The sequence below is a fragment of the Lithobates pipiens genome, unplaced genomic scaffold (assembly GCF_037356315.1).
Source record: "Lithobates pipiens isolate NorthernLeopardFrog02 unplaced genomic scaffold, aLitPip1_a1.2 Scaffold_27, whole genome shotgun sequence".
In the NCBI taxonomy this organism is placed as follows: domain Eukaryota; kingdom Metazoa; phylum Chordata; class Amphibia; order Anura; family Ranidae; genus Lithobates; species Lithobates pipiens.
The window spans coordinates 30989646-31014495 of NW_027507788.1; the positions used below are offsets into that span (position 1 = coordinate 30989646).

Genomic DNA, 24850 nt, shown 5'->3' on the forward strand with positions numbered 1-24850 from the left:
CCAACTGTAGTGGAAAATGAATTCAGCATGCTACATGGAAAATATGTGAACTCTTTTTAAAGGACATTTATGTTTATGCCTATCAACCAGCTAATGTTACAACTATAAGATTATTTAATCATTTTATCTATGACTTATAACTAATGCATTGCCTTTATTAATATTTATGCAAATTTGCTTTGCATTTCTTGAACTAGGTCAGTTCAGCTTTGTGAATATTATTCATGTGATGGATGAGAAGCTTTAGGTACATAGCACGTGTATTCTAGTTGCTTAGATATTTTCACAGCAATCAGCTCGCTGTAGTCCAACCCGCAAGCTATCTTAGAACTGCACCCTTGACTTGAGAAGTCAACGTCGTTCTTACCTATGAAAACAAAAATACTCATCAATCCTAAGTTGCTAAAAGAAATGCACACAAACAAGGAAAAACACTATAAAGATAATCAGCATGCTTCTCTTGCAGGTTAGCATGTGAGTTCAGATCTAGTAAAGCAGAGGTCCCCAACCCCCGGGCCGAGGACCGCCTGATTATGATCAGACCGCACAGCAGGAGATAAGTGGTGTCCGCAGTCTGCACAGGGCTATCATAGACCACGCTCGCCATTCACCCCCTGTTGTGCGGCCCGTGTGTCCTGGCTCCTTCCGCCCACCCAGCCATCGATGTACTTTACAGGAGAGGCAGAGGTTAGTGATGTTAGAGAGGAAAGGGGGGGCAGACTGCAGTGGCACTGTGATGGAGGAAGCTGAGTTTGCTAGGAGCACTGTAAAATGAAGGGGACTGTACTTTAAAGGGGCATTCTAATCATTACAGTGCCCCTTTATATCACAGCCCCCTTTACATTACAATACCACCTTTACAGTGCAGTCTCCTTCTCATCACAGCCCCCCTTTACAATACAGTGTCCCCTTTGCATCACAGTGCCCCCTTTACAGAGCAGTTCCCATTCCCATTACTTGGTCCTTGGGAAAATTAGCTGTCATTAAACCGGTCACCGTTTTTTAAAAAGCTTGGGGTCCACTGTAGTAAAGGTTGTTGGTTATGGCCACTGAAGATCAAAAAATTGATGTTTTGTCCCTTGCAACTACTACAATTGCTTACAAAGATATGAAAGTCTCCTAAGGCTGGGTTCACACCTATGCAAATTGGATGCGGCTTACACTGTATCCAATTCGCAGAACATTTCAAAAACTAGTAGTTTCAATAAGTCTGGTTAACATTTGTGCGTTGCATTTACACTCCGCATTGCCCAATAAACATGTGCGTTTTCTAGGCAGCCACATATTCTTCTATGTGAACGCATCTGATTCGCAGATGTGAACAGGCATTCTCTCCCCCCCCCCCCCCCCCCTGCTCAGCTGATCCTCACCTACAACGGAGAGGATCTTTTTCTCTTCGCACAGAGAATGGAGCCAGACTGGTGTGAATCCAGTAGAGTAGATGTGCTTCTAAATCTACCCTAACATTTATTAGTCAAAATCTGGTTTAGCACTGATTAACATGTGCTGAAATGTAACTTCCCACTGTGAATGTCACTTCCCATTTGGAGGTGATATATACAGGTGGAAGGTCTTTTCCTTGTTCCAATGGGAAGCTGGGAGTTGGACCAAATCTGTGAGATGTAATTGCTTGACAAGTTGGGGTAACCTATTACATACCTCCCAACTTTTTGAGATGGGAATGAGGGACACCTATCAGCAAAAGTATGCAGGCATAGGACACACCCCTTGCCACGCCCCCTTAAAGGAGAATTGTACAAAAAAATCAAAATTGGTTAAATCTGCAAGTGCTTTTTTTACCACTACTATTCCTTTATACTGGCTTTTGGAATTTACAAATACAGCAATTTAGAATTCATATGAAAGGTTTAGCTCTGGAAAAAAACGTTTTGATAGATAAAAAGTGCATTTTATATACAACTATATAGATCAGACCAAAATGAGGGACAAATGAGGAGGACTGAGGGACAGGGGGACATTGCTCCAAATCAGGGACGGTGCCTCGAAATCAGGGACAGTTGGGAGCTAAGCTATTAGTGGGACCCAAGCATGGGACCATGAATGGACTTAAACCACCTTATGGGGAACACAACTCCAAAAATACAGCAGCTTCCATCCATGTCTTCAGGCTGAAACAAGTAAAGTGTAATGTGTAATGGATAAAGAGCTGGTGGAGGAAAATTGGTGTTTAAGACTATTTCCCTCAAAACGACACTGTAATAAGTGCTGGGACAGGTGCACTGGTGAGTGAAACTACCTTATCTTTCTGGTGTGAGATCCAGGGAAATAATTTGGCCTCCAGCCATGAGGGGTGCTGACTCTCAAACAATGCTTGGCTAAAGTAATTTTTGTTTTTTTTAATTAACAGCATGTACAGTGCCTTGAAAAGTATTCATACCCTTTGAAATTTTACACATTTTGACATGTTACAACCACAAACATAAATATATTTCATTAGGGATTTTATTTGATAGACCAATACAAAGTGGCACATAATTATGAAGTAAAAGAAAAATGATAAATGGTTTTCAATTTCTTTGCAAATAAATATCGGAAAAGTGTGGTGTGCATTTGTATTCAGCCCCCTTTACTCTAATACGCCTAACTAAAAACTAGTGGAACCAATTGCCTTCAGAAGTCACCTAATTAATTAATAGAGTCAACATGTGTGTAATTTAACCTTAGTATAAATACAGATGTTCTGTGAAGCCCTCAGAGGTTTGTTGGAGAACCTTAGTGAACAAACCGCATCATGAAGGACAAGGAACACACAAGACGGGTCAGGGATAAAGTTGTGGAGAAGTTTAAAGCAGGGTTAGGCTATAAAAAAATATCCCAAGCTTTGAACATCTCATAGAGCACTGTTCAATTCATCATCCGAAAATGGAAAGAATATGGCACAACTTCAAACCTACCAAGACGTGATCATCCATCTAAACTGACAGGGCACAAGAATATACTGCACACCTTCACTGAATTTCTGGCAGTGTCAATAGATTTTTTTGCACTTATTTAGCAGATATAACAAAGCGCTTTAAGGATGGGTTCACACAAGTGCGATCTGTAAAACACTGGGGTGTCACTGTAAAAGTAATGACACCGCCAGATCGGTTCACAGATCCCAATGCGAACTGTGAAATGGTGCAGGAATTGGATCGCATAGGTGTGAATGGTCCTGCATTATTTTGGTGCGAATATGATGCAATTTCAGCCATACAGTTTGTATGGCTGAAATCGCATCGCACAGACATTGCAAGTGATCTGTAAAGAAATGTGTGCAAATCACATGCAATGTCTGGCATCGCACTAGTGTGAACCAGTGCTCAATGGTATAGGCAACAGACCAAAACAAGCAAATATTTTCTTTGTTCTAATTTGCATATAATTTCAGGTGAATGCTCGATGTTACATTCGATGTTACAAAAAGCTTGAAACCTATTTTTGTAATGAAAACTGTTGCTAAATAGTACATGATGAATAAGGATAGTGAATATTCATTCATTCATTATTCATTAATATTTCATATTCATATTCATATAAATGTGAGAACCTCTATGGGCCATGGAAGTTCTTGTATTAAATTGTTCAATGGTCGGAGGTAGGGACTAGATATGGGGGAGGTGAAGCTTCAATTCAGGGCAAAAGTTGAAACCTCTAAATCCTTGTTGCCCGACCCTATTACTAGTGTGACCCTTGGACCCCGGCAGACTGTAGCAGGAGTGGGAATAACCAATTACGGCCACATGGCCATATCAGGTCATCAACATTGACCTAATATGGTCATGTGGCCATATTGGGTCAATGATGTCATGGGCCTCCATACCAGGATGTCATGGGAAATCATCCACCTGCAGCTCATTACCTTAGCACCCACAGCTTACTTTTAGGTTCAGACCAAACTCAAGCTCATCCCTAGTCCCCATCCAGTCTCTTGCCGTCTTCTGAAGCATGTCTCCATTCTTCAACCAAACCTTTAGTACATTCGTAATGTCCGACCATCATTTCTCTAGTATGGCTGCAGTCTCTTACAATCCTCTTTACAAGCACAAATACTGAACATGTGGTCCTTTGGTGATGCAAGTGGCCTCAGCTGAGGTAAATTTTACCTAGTAAGCTGACAATCACCTCTTTATATTGTGGGCATTTGGAATCAAGTAACTCATAGGGAGTAAATAAAGTTAAAGAGGAGTGGCTAAAAGCCACAAAACGCGTCAAGCTATCAACTACTGTATCTTAAGTCAAACATGGGCTGACAAGATTTTCATAACATTTTGCCTATTTAATATATGTTTATTTTTTATGTAATTTTTGACATTATACTCAATTTCCTTTATTTATATTGACAGGAATCAGTAAATTTAACAGGTTGCATAGGTACTGCATATGTGTATGTGCATATATGATGTTTTATTGGATTGTGAATTATTTAATGCTATTATTATTATTATTATTATATAAAAAAAATGCATTTAAATGTTACATTTCAAATTAATAAAGGATTTTTTTCACTAATTCCTTTTATTTGCTGCCATGTGCTTCATATAAAGTCCCACTTCTTCCTGTTTTCCCCCCAATATTGAAAGGGATGGAGGCATTGAGCAGTTAGGCCATTGCCTCATTTAAAGTCCCAAAAAACCCTTCCCTTTGTAAAAAGTTAAATAAAATTACCAAAAAGCTCCATACACAAGCCCTCAACAATTGAGCTGCATGCATAAAAATTGTAAAAGTGGTAATACAATGTAAGAAAAGTGCTGAGCTATCATACAAAAGTAAAGTTGAATGTACAAAAAAATAATACATTAAACACATATGATAAATAAAAGCAATAATGGTGATCTTGTGTAATAGAAGCAATGTCCATAATAATTTAAAATATAAGTCAACAACAAATGTTGAATAACCAGCAAATCCAACAATCATATGCCATATCCATCTGGACTTCCAAGGGTGTGCTCTGACTGATCCATTACCATGGATTGTTTGAGGATTTGCATCATTTCATTTACAGAACATGCCCACTTCTTTGAAGATGTTTTTTTTTTATTGTGAAGCAAACAACAAATAGGATAAAATAACAGAAAAAGTCAATGTGCATAACTATTCACCCCCCTGAATTCAATACTTTGTAGAGCCACCTTTTTTTCAGCTATTAAGGCTCCATGTCACTTTGGATAAGTCTCTATGTGCTTGCCACATCTTACCACTGGGATTTTTGCCCATTCCTCCTTGCAAAACTGCTCCCGCTCTTTCAAGTTGGATAGTTTGTGCTTATGAACAGCAATCTTTAAGTCTGACCACAGATTTTCTATTGGGTTGAGGTCTGGGCTTTGACTAGGCCCTTCCAACACATTTACATGTTTCACCTTAAACCACCCAAGTGTTGCTTTAGCAGTGTGTTTGGGGTCATTGTCCTGCTGGAAGGTGAATCTCCGTCCTAGTCTCTAATCACACACAGAATGGTACAGGTTTTGCTCAAGAATATCCCTGTATTTAGCACCATCCATCTTTCCCTCAACTCTGACCAGTTTCTCAGTCCTGACTGCTGAAAAATATCCCCATGGCATGATGTTGCCACCACCATGTTTCAGTGTGGAGATGGTGCTCTTTGGGTAATGTGATGTGTTGGGTTTGTGCCAGATATAGCATTTTTTTTGAGGGCCAAAAAGTTAAATTTTAGTCTCATCAGACCAGAGCACTTTCCTCCATACATTTTGGGAGTCTCCCACATGCCTTTTTTCGCAAACTCAAAATGTGCCATTTTGTTTTTTGCTGAAAGTAATGGCTTTCTTCTGGCCACTCTGCCATAAAGCCCAACTCTCTGGGGCGTACGGCTTATTGTTGTCCTATGTACAGATATTCCAGTCTCTGCTGTGAAACTCTGCTCAGCTCCTCCAGGGTTACCATAGGTCTCTGTGCTTCCTCTCTGATTAATGCCCTCCTTGCCCGGTCCATGAGTTTTGGTGTGCGTCCATCTCTTGGCAGGTTTGCTGTTGTGCCATGTTCTTTCCATTTGGTTATGATAGATTTGATGGCGCTCCTAGGGATCATCAAAGATTTGGATATTTTTTATAACCTAATCCTGATTTGTACTTCTCAACAACATTGTCCCTTACTTGTTTGGAGAGTTCCTTGGTCTTCATGGCAGTGTTTGGTTAGTGGTGCCTCTTGCTTAGGTGTTGCAGCCTCTGGGGCCTTTCAAAAAGCTGTGTATATGTAATGACAGATCATGTGACCCTTAGGCCGCGTACACACGGGCGGATTGTCTGCCCAACTAAGTTCGTCAGACAATCCGACAGACAGTCCGTTCAACTTTTGAATGAATGGACTTGACCACACACGATGAACAGACAGTCCGCTGAAAACTTGCGCAATGACGTGTACAGCACGTACGACGGGACTAGAAAAACGACGTCCAATACACTGCAATGCAACCTTCGGCCGTGTAAATCCTTTCTGAGCATGCGCCATACTTAGTCCGTCCAACTTGCCTACACACGAGCGGACTGTCCGCTGAAACCAAGTTTGGACGGACAAAACCAAGTTTGGACGGACAAAATTATGGAAATTCCGAAAGACAAAGTCCGTCAGACTGTCCGCTGAAAAAGTCAGCTGAAGCCCACACACGAGCGGATTGTCCGCTGAAACACGGTTCAGCGGACTAAGTTGGACAGACAATCCGCCCGTGTGTACGCGGCCTTAGATTGCACACAGGTGGACATCATTTCACTAATTATCTGACTTCTGAATGTAATTGGTTGCACCAGAGCTTTTTATAGGCTTCATAACAAAGGGGGTGAATACATACACACATGCCAATTATAATTTTTTTATTCCTGAAAAATTGTTTTATGTATATATTTTTTCTAATTTTACTTCACCAACTTAGACTATTGTGTTCTGATCCAACACATATATAATTTATATTAAAAAAAAATATTGAACTAAAGGCTGTAATGTAACAAAAATAGGTAGAAAGCGAAGGGGGTGAATACTTTTGCAAGGCACTGTATTTTACATCTCTGCACCTTGGTGTCCACATGCTCTAAGAAAGAAAAGTAAATCATAGTGCTCACTGCTAAAAAAAGATTTTATTGATGCAAGCACATGCAAAATGAACTCAAAATAAATGAATGAATGAAAGCATGGGGGAGATTTACTAAAACAGGAGAGTAAAAAATCTGGTGCAGCTCTAGATAGTAACCAATCAGCTTCCAGATTTTATTGTCAAAGCTTAACTGAGCAAGCTGAAGTTGGAAGCTGCCATGCACATCTGTGTACACCTGTTTTTAGTAAATCTCTCCTTATGTTTCTATCGAACCTCTGCAGGCTGGGATCGCTCCCATAAATCAGATGCCAGCGGCCCTCACTAGTCTCACCCTCTCCTGGACCAATGTAGCTCATGCTTGTTTGACCTTTGTAATGGGGGGGGGGGGGGGTCAAAAAACAAGGTGGTAACACACTTGGGTGGTAGAAGTGGCACATGATTGTTGGATTCACTAATTTTTCAACATTTGTAGTGGACTTTCATTATAAATGATTTTACAATTAGTAACTTCTATTTAACAAGATCAACATTATTGGTTGTATTGATCACATGTGTTTGATGTGTTTTTTTTTTTTTTTTTGCACATTTAACTATGTTATTGTATAATAGTGCAACACTTTTCTCAAAAAACAAATAAAATTGCCAGTTTTGAAGAATTATTAGGTTATATATTTTTATTATTGAGCTCATGGGACAGCACAATGTCTTGGTGGTTAGCACTCCTGCCTTGCCAGCATTGGGGACATTGGTTTGAGTTCCAGCTGTTACACTATCTACACAGACTTTGCATAACTTTGCAAAATCTGCCATTGCTTGCATGTTAGGGACTTTAGATTGCAAGCAGGGAATGATGTATTAATATATAAATACAAGTAATAAATTAATATTTTTAAATTAGCAATAGCAAATAATAACAACTAACATTTAAAAAACACGTACCAGGTGGTTTAAGAGTTCCTCGGAAACGTACACACAGATCATCTTCTCCTAAACAAACTGCTGATTTTGTTGCATTACAGCCTTGCATGGTGTTAAACGCATAGCAAAGTGGACATAGCCTGCCTTTCGATTCAGTCTGATTATTGTATGGCACTAAATAAAAGGAATAATATGAATTTTTAAACAGATGTGATGAAGACAGAGTCTGAAGAAAAAACATATATAAAGTGTTATATCCAGTATAGGCATTCCCCGCTGTACGTACCCTTACTTTACGTACACTCGCAAGTACGGACACATTGGCGTCCATGGGAAATCTAGGTTAGCTTGGCATGGCACTGCTCCCCAGTGGCGGTGCGTCCATCAGGGCGCACGGGCGCCGCCCTCTCTCTCCAGCCACCCCCAATATGTAAAATGGATAGATTCATGCATTGCATGAATCTGTCCATGGCTACCTCCACCCCCTATTCAGACGCCCAAATATTTAATGAATTATAGTGATTATAAGCTTCAAAAAAGGTGGACTCGTGGTGCAGAGAATTCTGCTACAAGCCCACCCAGGTGTGTTAGCAAAGTAAATAAATATTTGCTTTGCTTTGCTAACACTGAACTGCCTCTCAGCCTGTCAGAGAATGCAGGTCCAATACCAGTCACCTGATTGGCTGAAGGTACAGACATCCCTATTGGATGCCTAGCAGAATGCGGGAAGAGATGCACGAGAACTATGAAGGATGAAGGAGCCATCGCCTGCTCATCCCACAGCTCACCACCGACATCCAGATGGGGTAAGTGCCGGTCTGACGACGAGCGGGTGGACGAGCACGAGCAGGGGGTGTCATAGTGGCTTCATATGGTGGGCACAGAAGCTGCATATGGTGGGCACAGAAGCTGCATATGGTGGAAACAGAAGCTGCATAAGATGGAAACAGAAGCTGCATAAGATGGAAACAGAAGCTGCATATAGTGGGCACAAATGCATAAGATGGGCACAGAAGCTTCATATGGTAGGAACCATGGAGGATGCAGGAGCCATTGCCTGCCCATCCCAGAGCTCACCACCATCACATGGATTGGGTAAGTGGCGGTCTGACGAATGGGCGGGCGAACGGGGGTCACAGTGGCTGCATATGGTGGGCACAGAAGCTGCATATGATGGGTACAGAAGCTGCATATGGTGACACAGAGGCTGCATATGGGGGGCACAGAACCTGCATAAGATGGGCACAGAAGATGCATATGGTGGGCACATAAGTTGGGCACAGAGGCTGCATATGATGGGCACAGTGGCTGCATATGATGGGCACAGAGGCTACATATGGTGGGCACAGAAGCTGCATATGATGGACACAGAGGCTGCATATGGTGAGCACAGAGGCTGCATATGATGGGCACAGAGGCTGCAAATGATTGGCACAGAGGCTGCATATGATGGGCACAGAGGCTGCATATGATGGGCACAGTGGCTGCATTTTATGGGCACAGTGGTTGCAACTGATGGCACAGTGAGGCTGCAATTGATGGGGCTTTTTTCAGTGAATTTGTCAGTTTGTTTGCGCCCCCCCAGGTCTGCACTCACCCTTCCAGGGTCACGGCACCACTGCTTCCCTGGCTTTTTCTCCCGGCCAACCCGTTCTTCTTTAGATCCCCCTCCTGTCTTGATCGGCTGGGGAAAGAAGCCAGTAATCAAATATATTGATTCACGAGTGTCACAAGTGGGTGGGTCTGTGCCACCGAGGCCAACCTTTTTCAAACCAATTAGAGCGTCATTCTCTAATCATAAAAAAGTTTGTTTTGCACTTACAATTGCATGAATAAAAAGATACTTCAAATGGTATATTTAACAGGGTCAATGTGCTAGGATGTATGTTAGTATCACGCACCTGCTTGAGGCCAAGATGACGGGGCTTTCCCTTCCGCCTCCTGTCCTGTTTCTCCTGAAGGTGGAGACAGGATATAACAGGGCACGGAGTGGCACAGGTGCCTGATTGGAGATCCAGACAGAAGGTCCTTGCAGCAGGTGCCAAGCAGCAGGCAGGTTTGTGGACTGGTCGATGTGGATAAACACCAACAAGTTTGTAGCTTTAGTTTTACTTTATCCACCATAATGCAGGAGAAACACAGACAAGAACAAAAAAGTGCACATACTTACTGTTATAGCTTCCAGAGTTACACCGATGTCCGGTACAGCATTCTATGTTACGTCTTAAATAAACATCCTGACCTGAATAGACATGAAGAGTTGTGTTGCAAGGCAAGTTCAGTGCACATCGTTTATAGATGGATCGAGAGTCTTTACCTGCCCAAACAAAAAAAAGGATATGGGGTATATTCTTAAGAGGGCTACATATAAAAAGCAAAGGCTTAAAATTTGGGGGATTTTAAAGCCAATTAACCCCTCTTAATTTATTACTGTAATGCAGTCAGGGTGTGTATACAGTAAGCATTTCTTTTTACCTTTTTACTAAGTGTATTAGAAGAGTTGGATTGCTGCTCTAACACACAAGGCAGCTCTCCCATGGCCCAACACGCCCCTTTAACACTGCTCCAATCAACAGTCCGGCACTGGGAGCCAGAGCATTGCTGATTGGAGCTGTGTCCAGGGGGAGTTTCAGGCTACTGGAGAGTCAGGCTGCGTGAGAGCAGTGGTCTAACTCCCCTAGTATTTTAACTCTCGCAGCAGATAAAGAAAGTAAAATAAAGGCATATTTATTACTGTATATGTCGCCTGACTGATACACATAATAACTTCCTTTATTTTGAGTAAAGACCTTAGAAAGACTATTCGTGTTTCCTTATTAGCTCACTGAAAGTAACAACAGCACTGGATTTCTGGCCTGCTGATTTACCAGGTGAAAATAAAAAGGAAACTAATGCAACCACCACATCAGAGATCTGGTGTAAGCTGCAATATATTAAGCCCACGTTCACATGAGGCCGATTTAGAAGGCAATTTGACATGTCATAACGCATGCTGAATCGGCGGCTATTGGCAGCAATAATGCCGACTTTGCGATACTGACTTTGCAACGTCGCTGCTATTCCCAAAAGCAGTTCGTACTATGTACTATTTTTGGTGACTTCGAGTGCAATTTGAATAGACATCTGTGCAGGAACCGGCACAAATGTCTGTCAAATCGCCTCCGAAGTCAGACTGTATTGCGGTTTTAAATAGAGAAATCAGCTGAACTCACACAGTTTCTAACCCGCAGTCAGTGTAAATCTGGGCTAAATGTTTGTTTTTGAGTTTAGTTACACTTTAAAGGGGTTGTAAAGGTACAATTATTTTCTTTTTAAATAACAATCATGTCTATACTTACCTACCTTGTGCAATGGAATCTAACAGAGCAGCATGGAACCTCTTCTTTTTGAGTTCCCAGCTGTATGGGAAGCCGCTTCCCATGGGGATAATGGTGCGTGCTCGCACCTAAGTCCCTCTGCCTGTGTCCATTGACACAGAGAGAGGGACTCAGCCCCGCCCTCCGCTCCATCATCACTGACTTTGATTGACAGCCCTGGGAGCCAGTGGATCCCGATGCCCCAGCAAAACCAGCGAGACCCGGAAGTGAGGGGAGAAAAGATCTGCCGACGTGCAGGGTGCTGGATAGAATAAGGTCTCAGGTAAAGGGGGGCTGAGGGGGCGATGCTGACACCTAAACATTGTTTTACCTTAATGCATTAAGCTAAAAAATATTTATACTTTACAACTTTAAGTCTTGTCAAATTTTAAGCAAGCCTAAACCTGCTACCACCCCTATTCTAAGCCCTATACTAACTACCCTGCAAATGAAAGATATGTATACTTACCTAATCTAAGGGTGCTATGGTCCGGTCTACCCAGAGGCCAGCTTCAAAAGGGAGCAGCGACAACAGCTGCAGAACCTGGGTGGTGACGTCACTCATTGACTTACTATAGGACACCAGTTGTCCTTACTGTTACCTGAAGCCAGCGCTGGGAGACAATCGCATGACTGGACTGGATCCCCCTTAGATTAGGTATACACATCTTTCTTTTGCAGGACAGTTAGTATAGGGCTTAGAATGGGGATGGGAGCAGGTTTAAGTTTAGTTGGATTTTAACTGAACTTCCACTTTAACTCTGATATAAAAGCAAGAGAATGTACTAGTAAAATGTTGAATTCATGATCTGCAGGTCCGAGGCTCTTTAGAGCAAAAACATTCATTTTTTTTTTCCAAAACAGGAACAGTAGAGAGTTATTTATTTTTGTGTTGACAATTACTTATGTTAGCTTGCAATAACTAGTGTGTATCACAAATAGTAATGCAATAGCTAGTGTACTTTTGTGCTAAAACTCATTACTGCCATCTTCATTAAAAGTGACTAAAGACCTCCCCATGGAACATCCCACCTTTTTCATCCTCCTTCAGAATGGCCTTGCTGCCATTACCTTCCCACCCCAACCACCACACACATTGACTCAGACCTAGCTCAACTAGCCTAACTACAGCCAACCAGTGGTATCTAATGGTTATCCTACCTGTAACATTGCAGGTGGTCATTGGACAAAAATCCCCATTGACAATAGTTCCCTAAAAGGACATAGTATACAATGTAGTGCTTCCTCATTAGGGCAGTGATGTCACCCAGGGGATAAGTTAATGGTCTCTGTTTCTTTCAAAATATTTTATTTTTGAATACAGCATAGGAAACAAGAAATAGGCCCACATGGCCAACAGATGATTTAACAGAGCATTTGAACCATGCACAATCATACATTTGAACAAATAAAAGCTATGCCTTTTAGAGTCTGATCCAACCAACATAGTGTTATTAAGGTCCAGAAACCTAACCTATACCAGTACTCTAAAAAGGGAGAGCAATGTCCAGGGAAGAAAACAATCTAAAGAAATCCCCTACAGATTCCAGGACCCGGGATAAGGGAAAAACCCTAGCGGTCCCTGGGCCACTCGGCACCCCTCGCGGGATCATGCTGTGCCAAGTGAGGGACCTAGCCAGAGGGCTCCCGTAAATGGGAGGCCAATCCCCCCACCCCTAAACCCACAAAACGGATCATATCTGACATCACAATAAAGACATGTGAAAAATTTTAGAGGTCAGCTGTCGGCCATCCGAGCCAAACATAACAAACAAGAGAAGTAAAGAAGGGAGAAGAAGGGGAAAAGATAAAGGGGAGGGGGATCAAGTAGAATGGTCCATAGTTAAACCAAAGGTCTGTGTTAACTACCCAAGTTCTGATGCTCTAGAAGCAAGAACAGGTGATCATAGCTCCGTTGGGGCGTGGGTTAAGGAGATGCCCATGAGCGTAGCCCATGGTTCCCAAACAATGTCAAATTTAGCGCGCGTGTCAGATATAATGCTAGCCATTTTCTCTTGAGCCATGATCCAGGAGATTTTCCTTTGAGCCGCCTTGACCGAAACTGAGGGCTGTTTCCAAGCTTTTGCAATGGTGAGCTTGGCTCCTATTAGAATAAATCTTATCAGATTCATAGAATGCCTGGGGGTCTTGATAATTGGAGCATTAAGAAGAGCAATGGTAGGGGACCGGGGGACCCGGAACCCAGCGATCCCGTCAATAATTTAGAAAATTCTTTTCCAAAAGGATCGTAACCGGGGACACTCCCACCACACGTGGGCCAGAGTACCCCTGAGGTGACAACCCCTGAAGCACAGCGGATCAGCGGAGGGGTATATGCCGGCCAGTCTAGCCGGGGTGTAGTACCAGCGTAGAATAACTTTTAGACTAGCTTCTGCTAAAGACGTGTTTAGTATTCCTTTGTAGGCCAACGAGATCGCCGTGTGCCAGGGCCCCAGGTCCCAATTAAACTGGAGATCCTCTTCCCATTTGATCATGACTGAAGTCTTAGATTTGGGCTGCGTCAGTGAAGAGTATATGCAAGAGATACCTCCCCTCTGCTCCGGGCCCTGACCACACCATGTCTCAAAGGCCGCGTACACACGGGCGGACTGTTCGCCCAACTTTGTCCGCTGAACAGTGTTTGGGCGGACAGTCCGCTCGTGTGTGGGCTTTCAGCGGACAGTTTCAGCGGACAGTTGGACGGACAAGGTTTTTCGGAATTTCCGAAAAACTGTCCGCTGAAACCTTGTTTGAGCGAACAGTCCGCCCGTGTGTAGGCTTGTTCGTCAAACAAAGTTGCGCGCATGCTCAGAAAGGATTTTCACGCCGAAAGCTATAATGCAGTGTATAGGACGTCGTATTTTTCGTCCCGTCGTACGTGCCGTTCACGTCATCGCGCACGGTTTCAGCAAACTGTTCGTCCGTCGTGTGTGGCCATGTCCGTCCATGCTAAGTTTGAGCGGACTGTTTTCCGAAACTGTTGGACGGACAAAGTTGGGCGAACAGTCCGCGCGTGTGTACGCGGCCATACTCTGTGAAACTAGGAGGAAAAGGTTTTTCGGACCAGATAGAATGTAGGAAGTGGGAGATTTGATGGAATCTGAACCTCTCTGACATTGGTAATTCTAGATTTTTAATGTAGTGTTTCAGAGGGAGAGGTCCCGACCTGGAGAAGAAATGCCCGATCCGGTACAGCCCTTTGTTCAACCACCATTTAAATGCTGATATATTTTAACCTGGGGGGAAAGCTGGGTTATTAAACAGATGTGCTAACGGTGTGGACGGAGATGAGATGGAGCCCAAGTTGCGAATCTTATCCCAGAGGGCTAGAGAGTGTGATAGAGTGGGTGCTAGTATCGGGGGTCTCTCTTTAGGAGAGGCCCACATTAAAAAGTCTAGAGTGTGACGTGGAGCAGCTTGTCTCTCGATCCCAACCCAATCTGGCTTTTCAAGCTTGGAGTAAATAATCGAAATCTGTGATAGTCTGGCAGCTATAAAGTAGTAATGGAGGTTGGGAAGACCGAGTCCTCCTTTCTTTCTGTGATGAAATAAGATACTCTGGGGTATCCTGTACCCCTTCTTGCCCCATACAAACTTAAGTAGCTTACTCTGGAATGACTTCAGATGCTTTCTGATGATAGGGATGGGTAAGGAACGAAATAAGTATAAGAGTCTAGGCATGAGGGTCATTTTAATAGAATTAATTTTTCCTAACAATGACAGATTGTATCCGGCCCAAGTGTTAAGATCTGAGGCTAACTTAGCGAGCATCGGGGGATAATTAGCGTTGTATAAGGATTCGATTTTGGGTGTTAAGTACACTCCCAGATATTTGATGGCTGTGTCATTCCATTCGAATGGAAAGGACTGACGCAGTTGAACAACCATTTGTGGTTGCAGCGAAATATTCATTGCCAGGGATTTGTTATAATTCACTTGTAGGCCAGAGATTTTAGAGAACCCTCCAAGGGTTTGAAGAAGATTTGGAAGGGAGGTGATAGGGGAAGTGATAAACAAAAGAATATCATCTGCATATAACCCACATTTGTGTATTTGCGATCCGCAGTTTACTCCTTTTATATTATGATTCTCCCTCAGTGCGATAGCCAGAGTTTCAATTGCCAAGGCAAAAATCAGCGGGGAGAGAGGGCACCCCTGCCTGGTCCCTCGTGCTATCTGTATAGGCTCAGAGTAGTGGCCCTGAAGCCTTATTCTGGCTTGAGGAGTGGAGTATAAGGATTTGATCAGCCCCATGAACCTATCACCAAATCCCCATCTGTCCAGGAGCAAAAGGAGGTAGTTCCAGGAAACTGAGTCAAAAGCTTTTTTTAAGTCTAGCGAAAGGAGCATACCTTCTTGTTTAGGACCGCCGTCCCAGTTTGATTGTAATATTGAAATGATATCAATGGCCCTTCGGATTTGATCTGGCCCCTGTCGTCCAGGGATGAACCCCACCTGATTTTTATTGACGTATATGGATATGAAAGAAGCTAGTCTGTTTGCTAGCATTTTAGTTAGGATCTTAAGGTCGCAATTAATAAGTGAGATCGGGCGATAATTGTCTACAATTTCTGGGTTCTTGTCTGGTTTGGGAATTACAGTAATAAAAGCTAAGTTGAGGAGAGGGTCAAGCGGGTCTCCTTTGGTCTTGTGGTTACAAAATTTGGCCAAGTGTGGTGCTAAAATATTTGCAAACTTTTTGTAATAGTTGTTAGATAGCCCATCCGGCCCAGGGGCTGAGTTACCTTTCAGTCCCTTAATAGTTTTGAGAACCTCCTCTTCCGTAAAGGGGGCTTCGAGGACGTCCTGGTGTGCATTAGAAATACGAGGGATTGGTAGCGTGTCTCAGAAGGAGTTGATGTCATCTTGGAGGTCAGTCTTCGGAGCGGAGTAGAGATCAGAATAGAAAATTTGGAAAGCTTTCAGGACTTTCGTTGGATTAGACGAAAGTCCTGTCCCTGGCATTCTGATGTGGGGCATACCGTGAGATCTCGGTTTGGGGGATAATTTGGAGGCAAGCATAGTTCCTATTTTATATTTTTGAGTGTAAAATTTATTACCACTCCATCTAATACTTTTCTCCGCACGGGTCGTGAGGGCTAGGTTTAGTTTCAGCTTTATTTTATCCAATTGTGGGATGTTTTCTTTTAGGGTTTTTTTTTATGTTTCGCTCTGAGATTTGCGTATTCCATTTCTAGTCTGGCAATTGCAGAGGTTCTTTCCTTTTTTAGATGAGTGGCCAGCTTTATGAATTCACCCCTAATCACTGTCTTATGCGCTGCCCACACTGTCTCCATAGAAGTATCTTTAGTAGTGTTGAGTTTGAAGTAATCCTGTAGGACTGATTCGAAATCGGGGATTCTGCTAGGGTCTGTCAGAAGGGATTCGTTAAGTCTCCAAGTCTTAAAACCCCGGGATTGGGAAGTGAGGCGTAAGTATAGTATCACAATCGCGTGATCTGAGAGGACCGTGTCTTTTATCAGAGAGCGCTCAGCAGAAGGGAGCGCGTGACTTTGAACAAAAAGGTGGTCAATCCTAGCATATGTGTTATGAGGAGCTGAGTAATGCGTGTAGTCTCTAGTGGACAGGTTTAGTTCCCTCCATGCATCAGTTAAGCCCTGAGAGTGTAACAATTTTGCTATTCTGTGGCTGACTTTGCGTGGACGAATAAGCTGTAGCCCCAAGGGTCTAGTTCTGTCTAGTTCCTGTTCAAAAGTTACGCTAGAGTCCCCCCCCAAGAATCACTTTACCTTCGAGCATAGGGTTAAGGGTGTGGAAGAGTTTCTCAAAAAACTTATCTTGCCCCCTATTAGGGGCATAGTATGATATCAGAGAATACAGTTGCCCTTCCACAAGGCCTTTCACTAAGATAAACCTGCCATCTGGGTCCCTGAAAACAGAAGTCAACGTGAAATTACAGTCTCTCGCCAGAAGAACTGCAACTCCTCTTGTCTTGTTCTCGGCATTCGCAAGAAAAAATTTAGGATAGTTGGCATGCAGGAAAGGTGGGCTGTACCGGCTCGGGAAATGCGTCTCCTGAAGGAATAAAATATCTAGTCTAAGGGATTTGAATAGGCTGAACAGTTTCTTGCGTTTAAGGGGAGAATTTAGCCCTTGCACATTATGAGAAGCTAGCTTCAGCAACTTAGGAATGGTATTAGCCATGGGAGCAGAGGGTCGGATCTCGGGCACAAACATCTTCACTTACCATTAGTAGAAAATTTCTGGGACCGAAGAGGAGACTTCTAGTCTCGTAGGGAGTCGTACTGTAACCATCTCTAGTAGCGGAGAATCTGCTAAGCAAAAAACAAATAATGAGGGTAATATAGCAAACGCAAATCATTCTACCTGAGGGGGGGGGAGGGAAGAGAGTAGAGAATAGTCTCCCAAGAAAAGCGCCGGCCTCTGGAGGGGAGAGAGAAACTCCGGGGTCAGAAATCTCCAAAGAGAATAAAGAAATCACCGAGAGCGTGCTCTCGGAAGTCCTAGCCCCTGAAAGCCCGCAGGATTGCAGGGGGTAGACAAAGGCACATGTGTACCGCCCCGGACCAAGGGGCTTCTGAAAAATGTAAATAGCATGGTGCTAAAACGGCTTGAAGCAGTTAAACATGAAAAGACCACCAGGAACACACATAAAGCAAAGGTAAACACATTAACTGGCGTTGTAAACATGTGCACCACCTAGGAGAGTAGTCATATAAAGGAGCAAATAGTATAAAAAAAAAAAAAAAAAAAAAAATTAGTTTCTAATTCAAACAGTCATGTGCAACTTCCGTTCATGTACTATGAAGGTAAATATCTTGAACCGTGAGGAAGAAAAAGTATAGTACCGAACAAAAACAAAACAAAAACCACAAAAAGGTGGGAAATAGGAAAACAGAGGAGTTCCGGTGGTATAGTAGGGGACACAGGCCCCCTTCAAACATGGGAAGCTTCTGAGGTGAGGTTACCCAGGGAAAGTCAACAAGAGGTGAGTCGAGTTGCGCGACCAACTCTGATCACGGGAGATGTAGGGAATGGACTTGTCCAGTAAATTTCAGGTGTGACCGTTGTCACCGGAGCGTCGCGATTTGGATTTGGACCAAAGCGGGATTGATGGGCTGACCGGGGGAGGTCTTTTTGCCAACGTCGGTGGAGCTGCAGATGTGTCCATTCCGGCATCTTGGGAGATAATCTTCAGGAGTAGAAGGGTTTGTTCGCCAGAGGAAAAGTTGGCGAAGGAGTAGTTTGCTCCCATATGTGTGAACTTAACCGCAAAGGGGAATGCCCATTTATATTTGATGTCCTTCTGTATAAGAACATTCAAAAGTGGTTTCAAAGCACGTCTACGTTGAATGGTTGACGGGGCCAGATCTGCAAACACTTGAATCACATGGCCTTGGCATGTCACCTGTGGGGCCACACGGGCCTGCTTCATTACTTCCTCCTTTACTGCATAGTGATGCGGTTTAACTATTATGTCTCTGGGCAGGCCGTCCTTCCTGGGAGGACCCAGGGCTCTGTGGGCTCTATCAAGTTCCAGTCGCTGAGGATCAATATTGGGCAATAGCGATTTGATCAGGTCCTGGGTGGCAGCAGTCACGTCCGTGATTGATTCCGGCAGCCCTCTGATTCTGAAGTTATATCGTCTCGACCTGTTCTCAAGGTCGTCAATTCTCGAAAGCGCTGTGTCCAACTGGTCCTGCATTGAATGTATCAAGTCAGAGTTCTGATTGGCAACTGCGGCCGTAACATCTAGCTTAGATTCTATAGCTTCCATTCTCTGGCCAATGTTTTGTAGGTCTGATTTAATCTCCCCGGTGATTTTCGCTGCTGTAGAGGCCAATCCCCTTTCCAGTAACATCGAGAGTTTAATAAAAAGGTCTGCTGTGGACAAGTCTTGTTCCCGAGGGAACTGATCTGATATGATGGGGCCTTGGAATGAAGGCCTGCAGTCCTCCGTGGGAGACAAGGCCTGGTCCGCCATAGTCATGCCTATCAGGGACTCTGTGGAGGCCGGTGATGGGGATCCACGCTTGGGGAAGTTCCCCTGGATAGTGGGAGTATAATTCAGGATGGCCGGGGATAGCACTTGCCTGTGGTCAGCGCCGTGTTCCGCGCTGTGGGCTGCACGCTGTCTGTGTGCTTCGGCCGCGGCGGCCATCTTGGTACACCCCGCTCTGGAGGCCGCCTCAAATTGTGGCACTAGATCGCGCCTGGTCGCTACGGCGGACATTCGGGGGGATCCCTGGGTAATCAGGAGACAGGGGCCTCGGAGTGTCACCTTCCTGGATAGCTATTCGCCGCTCTGTAAGCTCCGTTGGTCCGGCGTGGTGCGGAGGATCAGGCGCTGGCGGCCATCTTGGATCCCTCGCGCACTCTTAATGGTCTCTGTTTAGGACTCAGGTAAGTCTAAGTTTACAGCATGTTACAAGGTTTTGCTGCTGGAGCCTACTATAGCTATTCCCCATTTCCATTTCCAGGGTCCTCATCTCCAGAGACATGTTTGGGCTGCAACCAGTCATTGGTGAAGGACACGGTCAGTGTGGGTAGGTTGCAAAGTTTGGATGAAGTATGAGAGAGAATAAATATTTCAAACTTACCAGGGCTTCCAAATGCTTCAGAGATGGTCATGCAAACACTGTCTTCTTCACATTCCTTTTCTTCTTGTTTACAGGTTTCGGAATCAACACCATGGCAGATATAGCACGTAGTCTTATTAGCTAGAACTGCAGCATATGTATGAAGGGTTAATAATGTTATTTCTCATTGAGTGTATATTTGTATACCATAATGTGGTTTTATTTACTGTATGTATAGTGTCCTGAATTTTTAAAAGGAATATAATTTATGATGCATCTGGTTATTGCAATGCAATTGGTTGGTTTGTGTTCTATTTTTTCTATACAGTAGAACCTTGGATTATGAGCATAATCCGTTCCAAAGCACTCGCTTATCAAACCGAGTTTCCCATAGAAGTCAATGGAAAGGAAGATAATTTGTTCCACATTGACTTCTATTACATGCAATACCGCATGTGGCCAGAGGTGGAAGGAAACGCCAGAGAGCCTCGGAAATACTCAGGGATAACTCAGCTGAGCGCGGATAGCCTCGGAAAGGCTCGGAAACACTCGAGAACGGAGTATTTCTGACTGTTTCCGAATCATTCCGAGTATTTTCGAACGGCTCCGAATGTTTCCGAGCCATTCCGAGTGTCCCCGGCACCACAGCACCTCTGGCCAAATGAGGTACTGCACTGCCCATTAGCTTGAATTCTGTTCATTTTGCAAGACAACACTCGCAAACCAAACCAGAGTCAGAATAAAAAAAAAAAGTTTCTATTTTTCAAAGCGCTCGGTAACCGCGTTACTCGTAAACTAAGGTTCCACTGTATTAGGTAAAAATGCATAGCAATTGGTCCTTCTGTGTCTTATCCTCCTGAGGTAGCAGGTGATAAGCCCTGCAAAATGCATAGAGAAATACTAATTTGTATTAACGAAGGACAACATATATTAAGCAGAGCTCAGTCGCTTTGTTTTATAATGCCGCATATACACAACCGGACCTTCCGGCAGAATAGGTCTGACAGAATCATTCTGTCGGATAGTCCAGTCATGTGTGGAATAGTCCAATAGTTTTTCTTTAAAAAATTCAGACGGACCTAGAAATAGAACATGTTTCAAATTTGTCAGACGGACTCAATTCCTGTTGGGTAAACCGCTCGTCTGTATGCTGGTCCGATGGACCAAATACGACGCAAGGGAAGCTATTGGCTACTGGCTATTGAACTTCCTTTTTTAGTCCCATCGTACGTTCAAAACTAATGGACTTTCGTCCGTTCGTGTGTGGGCAAGTCCGTTGGTTCAGGAGTCCATCGTAATTCCGTGTCAAAAGTCAGTCGGGAAGACCGTCAGACCTTTTCTGCCGGAAAGTCCGGTCATGTGTACACGGCATAACAGTAGAGCTGGATCATATATGATTGAAAAGGAATGGCCTATGTATGTTTTAAGTATCTATGCTGATTTTTCAGTTACTTATTTTTAACAATTGGGTTTGAATAAAAATTATATGAGGGCTGTGTATTCCCCCTATTTTAATAACTTTGTACTTCATGGCTTTTTGGGGGCACGTTAAAAGTCCACTTTGCTATAGAGGATTGGGATTCATAATATACTAAAGTGTAGGTGTTTCCATTATTAATGGGGATATATTTGTCATACATATAGGTAGAAATCCAGAACCTACAAGCTAGTTTAAATTTGAACATCATGCAGATATAAAAGACACAACTTTACTCAGCCCTGTAATCTTTAATACATCATTAAGTGTATTATATTAAATTATGATGTAGCAGTGTAAGTTCCATTCATTGGGACAAGGCAGTGGTGTAACTAGAACCTTCAGGGCCCCGATGCAAGAAACCATGAAGGCCCCCCTGAACCCCAGCCAGGGCCCTTCCCTCCGAGTCCGGCGGTGGAACTCCAGGGCGTGGTCACAGGTATGACCTTTGTGAGCCCTGTAGTTCCACCACTGGTATCAGTAGTTTTTTTTTTTATTATTTTAATTTTTATTTTTAGGTGCCCCATTGGGGGACTGTCCCTAGGCAGGATGGGGTCCCCGTCCCCAGAAGAGATGAGGTCCTTTTCTCCAGGGCAGATGACGTTACTGCCCCCAGGTGAGAAGGGGTCCCTGTCCCCAGGGGAGGTGGGGGTCCCTGTCCCCACGTGAGAAGGGGTCCCTGTCCCCAGGGGTAGATGGAGGGGTTATGTAATGGTGTGTGGGGGATGGGGTCCTCTCACTCACCATGGCCAAGCTGCAGGCCGTGCACTCAGCCATGTTGGCCTGGGCTCCATCCAGTGTGCTGGATGGGCGATCAGCATATCTCCCAGAAAGACCTTTCATCATCTGTGTATGACGGGGGTGGAGGGGGGCTGGCAGACAAGCCTGCAGTGTCCTCCAGGGAGCTGTCTCTCATAGGGCTGCACTGCATCTGTGTGCTTAAAGTTTGTTTACCCGGGAGAAGTATGCAGTGCAGTGTGGGCCGGACTCAGGGGGGCGGGACTCTGGCTGGGGAGAACAGACATCGGACTGAGCGGTAATGCATGGAGCAGGAGAGGGGTACTCTAAGGAGCCGGCCGAGGACACAGGTCATGTGGGGAATGCACAACTAAAGAGCAGCCTGTGCGATAGTCGAGCATGGAGCTCTGCTAGTCACCCTCCACCACTTGTGTGCATGGTGCACTGGTACCCCTAGCTGCCTATGCTGCTGCCGGCCATATGTAGAGGGGGCTGCATGGGCCCCTGCATCACAGGGCCCAGTTGCGGTCGCGACTGCTGCACCCTATATAGTTACGCCCCTGGGACAAGGTATTAGTATCTTGCAAAGGGAAAAGCAGCCTAAGGAGCCAATTAGCTAATGAACTGACAAGAAGAATTCTGATAGAAAGAGAAAACTGGGTAGCAGAGAGATGATCCTATTGTTGGGCTGCTTTTCCTTTCACCGCCCAATCACAAGTTGGGGATGTGTGTGGAATGACATGGGTTTGAAGTAAATAAGTTGAATAATGCGGGCAATCGGACTGAGGATCTAATCTCTGGATTTGGGGTGATTAGTTAAAAAGCTAATTTTGTTATTTCTCTTTTCATGGGCTATTCAGTTTTATCTTTGTTGACTTTGTTACTCACATTAACCTTTCCAAAGTCACTCTACTCACATACATGCAGGAGAATTGTGTGCATTATAGGAGGGTTCAATAACACTGAAGATATAGCAAAAATGGCTATACCCTACAGCAGTCATGTCCAAAGTCCGGCCCACGGGCCATTTGCGGCCCGCGGTCCGGTTTTGTATGGCCCCCACCTTGCCCCCAGCTTCTCCTGCATTATGGCCCGCCTGGCTCCGCACACCCCGAGCGCCTCTCTGACAAGCTGAGGCGTGTGCGGCAGGTCTGTGATTCCGGCGGGGATTGGTGGCGGTGATTGGCTGCTAGTGCCTCTCACCCCGCCTCTCATCCCCGCCTCCCACTGACAATCAGATGCTGGGGGCGGTCCAAGGCCTCCGGGAAGCTGACAGCACAGTTCAAAAAAAGTCAGGCAAAATGGTCGGCCCTCATGCATGTTCACTTCATGAAATCCGGCCCTCTTTGAAAAAAGTTTGGACACCCCTGCCCTACAGAATTTGGAATAGCTGTTCAGCACTAATAGCGATAACAAAAGGGGATCTGGTGGTCAAATAACCGTTCCATAGGCTTGTTAAGTTAACAACATTTGAATTATAAAGTGATAGTTTTGAAAATATGATATTGTTTAATAAAAAACAGTTTTTATCCTAAAAAGTTGGGTGGTAAGCTTATTTAGGCTGATCTACTGACATCAAAGCTTCTGAGTCATTAATCCGACAAGGAGTTCTGATTTTACTTGCTACGTTCTGTGGGTCAAAATGTGAAACGTGTTCAATCCACAGAATAAATGATACTAAATAGATATATGTATACATAAGTAATACAAAATATATAAAATGCTAAACATATATGATTTTAAAAGAGTATACTTACTGAGTGGGAGCAGGAATAATGAAAGAAGGAAGACACTGAAAATAATAGACTTCATTGTTCGTTGGGTTTCAGCTGCTCGGTGGTGTTGAGCTTCGGGTACTTCTCCAATTGTGGAAGTCCTATTTGGCTTCTGATATTTATGGTTTCAGGGTATTGTTACAGAACAATACGTGATTTCAGTGTGCAATATTCTATATGTACACATAAACATTTGCAATTAGCCAGTTTCCTGTACAATACATTCAATGCAAAAGTTATGTTGACAATACATTTGTACCTAGTTCAACAGTGATACTCCCAGAGTTAGCTAACAAATATTTAGTTGAAAAATAATTGCTCATGATTTGCTTGATAAGCCTCAAGCTGTAAGGATGTTTTTCCATAGAACAGTCACTTGGCCCATGTAGACCATACAAACAGAATCCAAAACCTATTCTAGTGCCACAAATGTAAATAGCGGGCCAACTGTTATTAAATCATCCACACATTCCATCAGGGGCCTGCTATAACAAATTATTGACAAAGGCCTTACTGCTCTGCCCATACAGAGTCCACAGCTCACACACAACTCTCTTTCTTCAATGTGTCCATGGATACAGAGTTATAAACCCTTCACTTACCATTCTCCTGGTCACCATAACAATGACCCAGCAATTGCTGGGGCTCTGTGCACAGGCCCTATATCTCCTTCATTATTATAGGATAGGGCTCAGATTGTCTGTTAAACACCTGAGACTCATGTGACATGGGAGCCTAGATCACTTGTTACATGCTACATGGAGGTGGGCTGCTCCTCATTGACAATAGGGTGTCCCCTATCCACCACAAGCAACAACCCAACCAGATTTGAACTTCTGTAATTCTCCTCAGAATCCTATATCTTACTGTGTGTATCCTACATGAGATGTTTCCTGTCTAGTTCTGTAGCCTTACTATGCGCTTTCCCAACTCGCACTTCACAGATAGCATGCATCTACTTAAATCACTATATTTCATCC

The 24850-nt window shown here is 43.9% G+C and overlaps 1 protein-coding gene across 1 annotated transcript; it reads right to left on the reverse strand.

Moving 5' to 3' along the window:
- Positions 1 to 218: 218 nt before the first annotated feature.
- Positions 219 to 23907, reverse strand: LOC143932934 (phospholipase A2 inhibitor and Ly6/PLAUR domain-containing protein-like). The gene is made up of 5 exons (XM_077455869.1): positions 23853 to 23907; positions 19902 to 20027; positions 10134 to 10280; positions 7985 to 8137; positions 219 to 367 (listed from the first exon to the last, which is right to left on the reverse strand). Exons 1-5 carry the CDS (start codon positions 23905 to 23907, stop codon positions 219 to 221), a joined length of 630 nt encoding a protein of 209 aa, XP_077311995.1.
- Positions 23908 to 24850: the final 943 nt, after the last annotated feature.

Excerpts from the sequence above, each read along its gene's own strand:
- LOC143932934 (XM_077455869.1), bottom strand. The coding sequence starts at position 23,907 with ATGAAGTCTATTATTTTCAGTGTCTTCCTTCTTTCATTATTCCTGCTC. Across the intron at positions 20,028-23,852 it reads ATTATTCCTGCTCCCACTCA|TTCTAGCTAATAAGACTACG; the intron begins GTAAGTATACTC and ends CATATGCTGCAG. Across the intron at positions 368-7,984 it reads AGGAACTCTTAAACCACCTG|GTAAGAACGACGTTGACTTC; the intron begins GTACGTGTTTTT and ends TTGTTTTCATAG.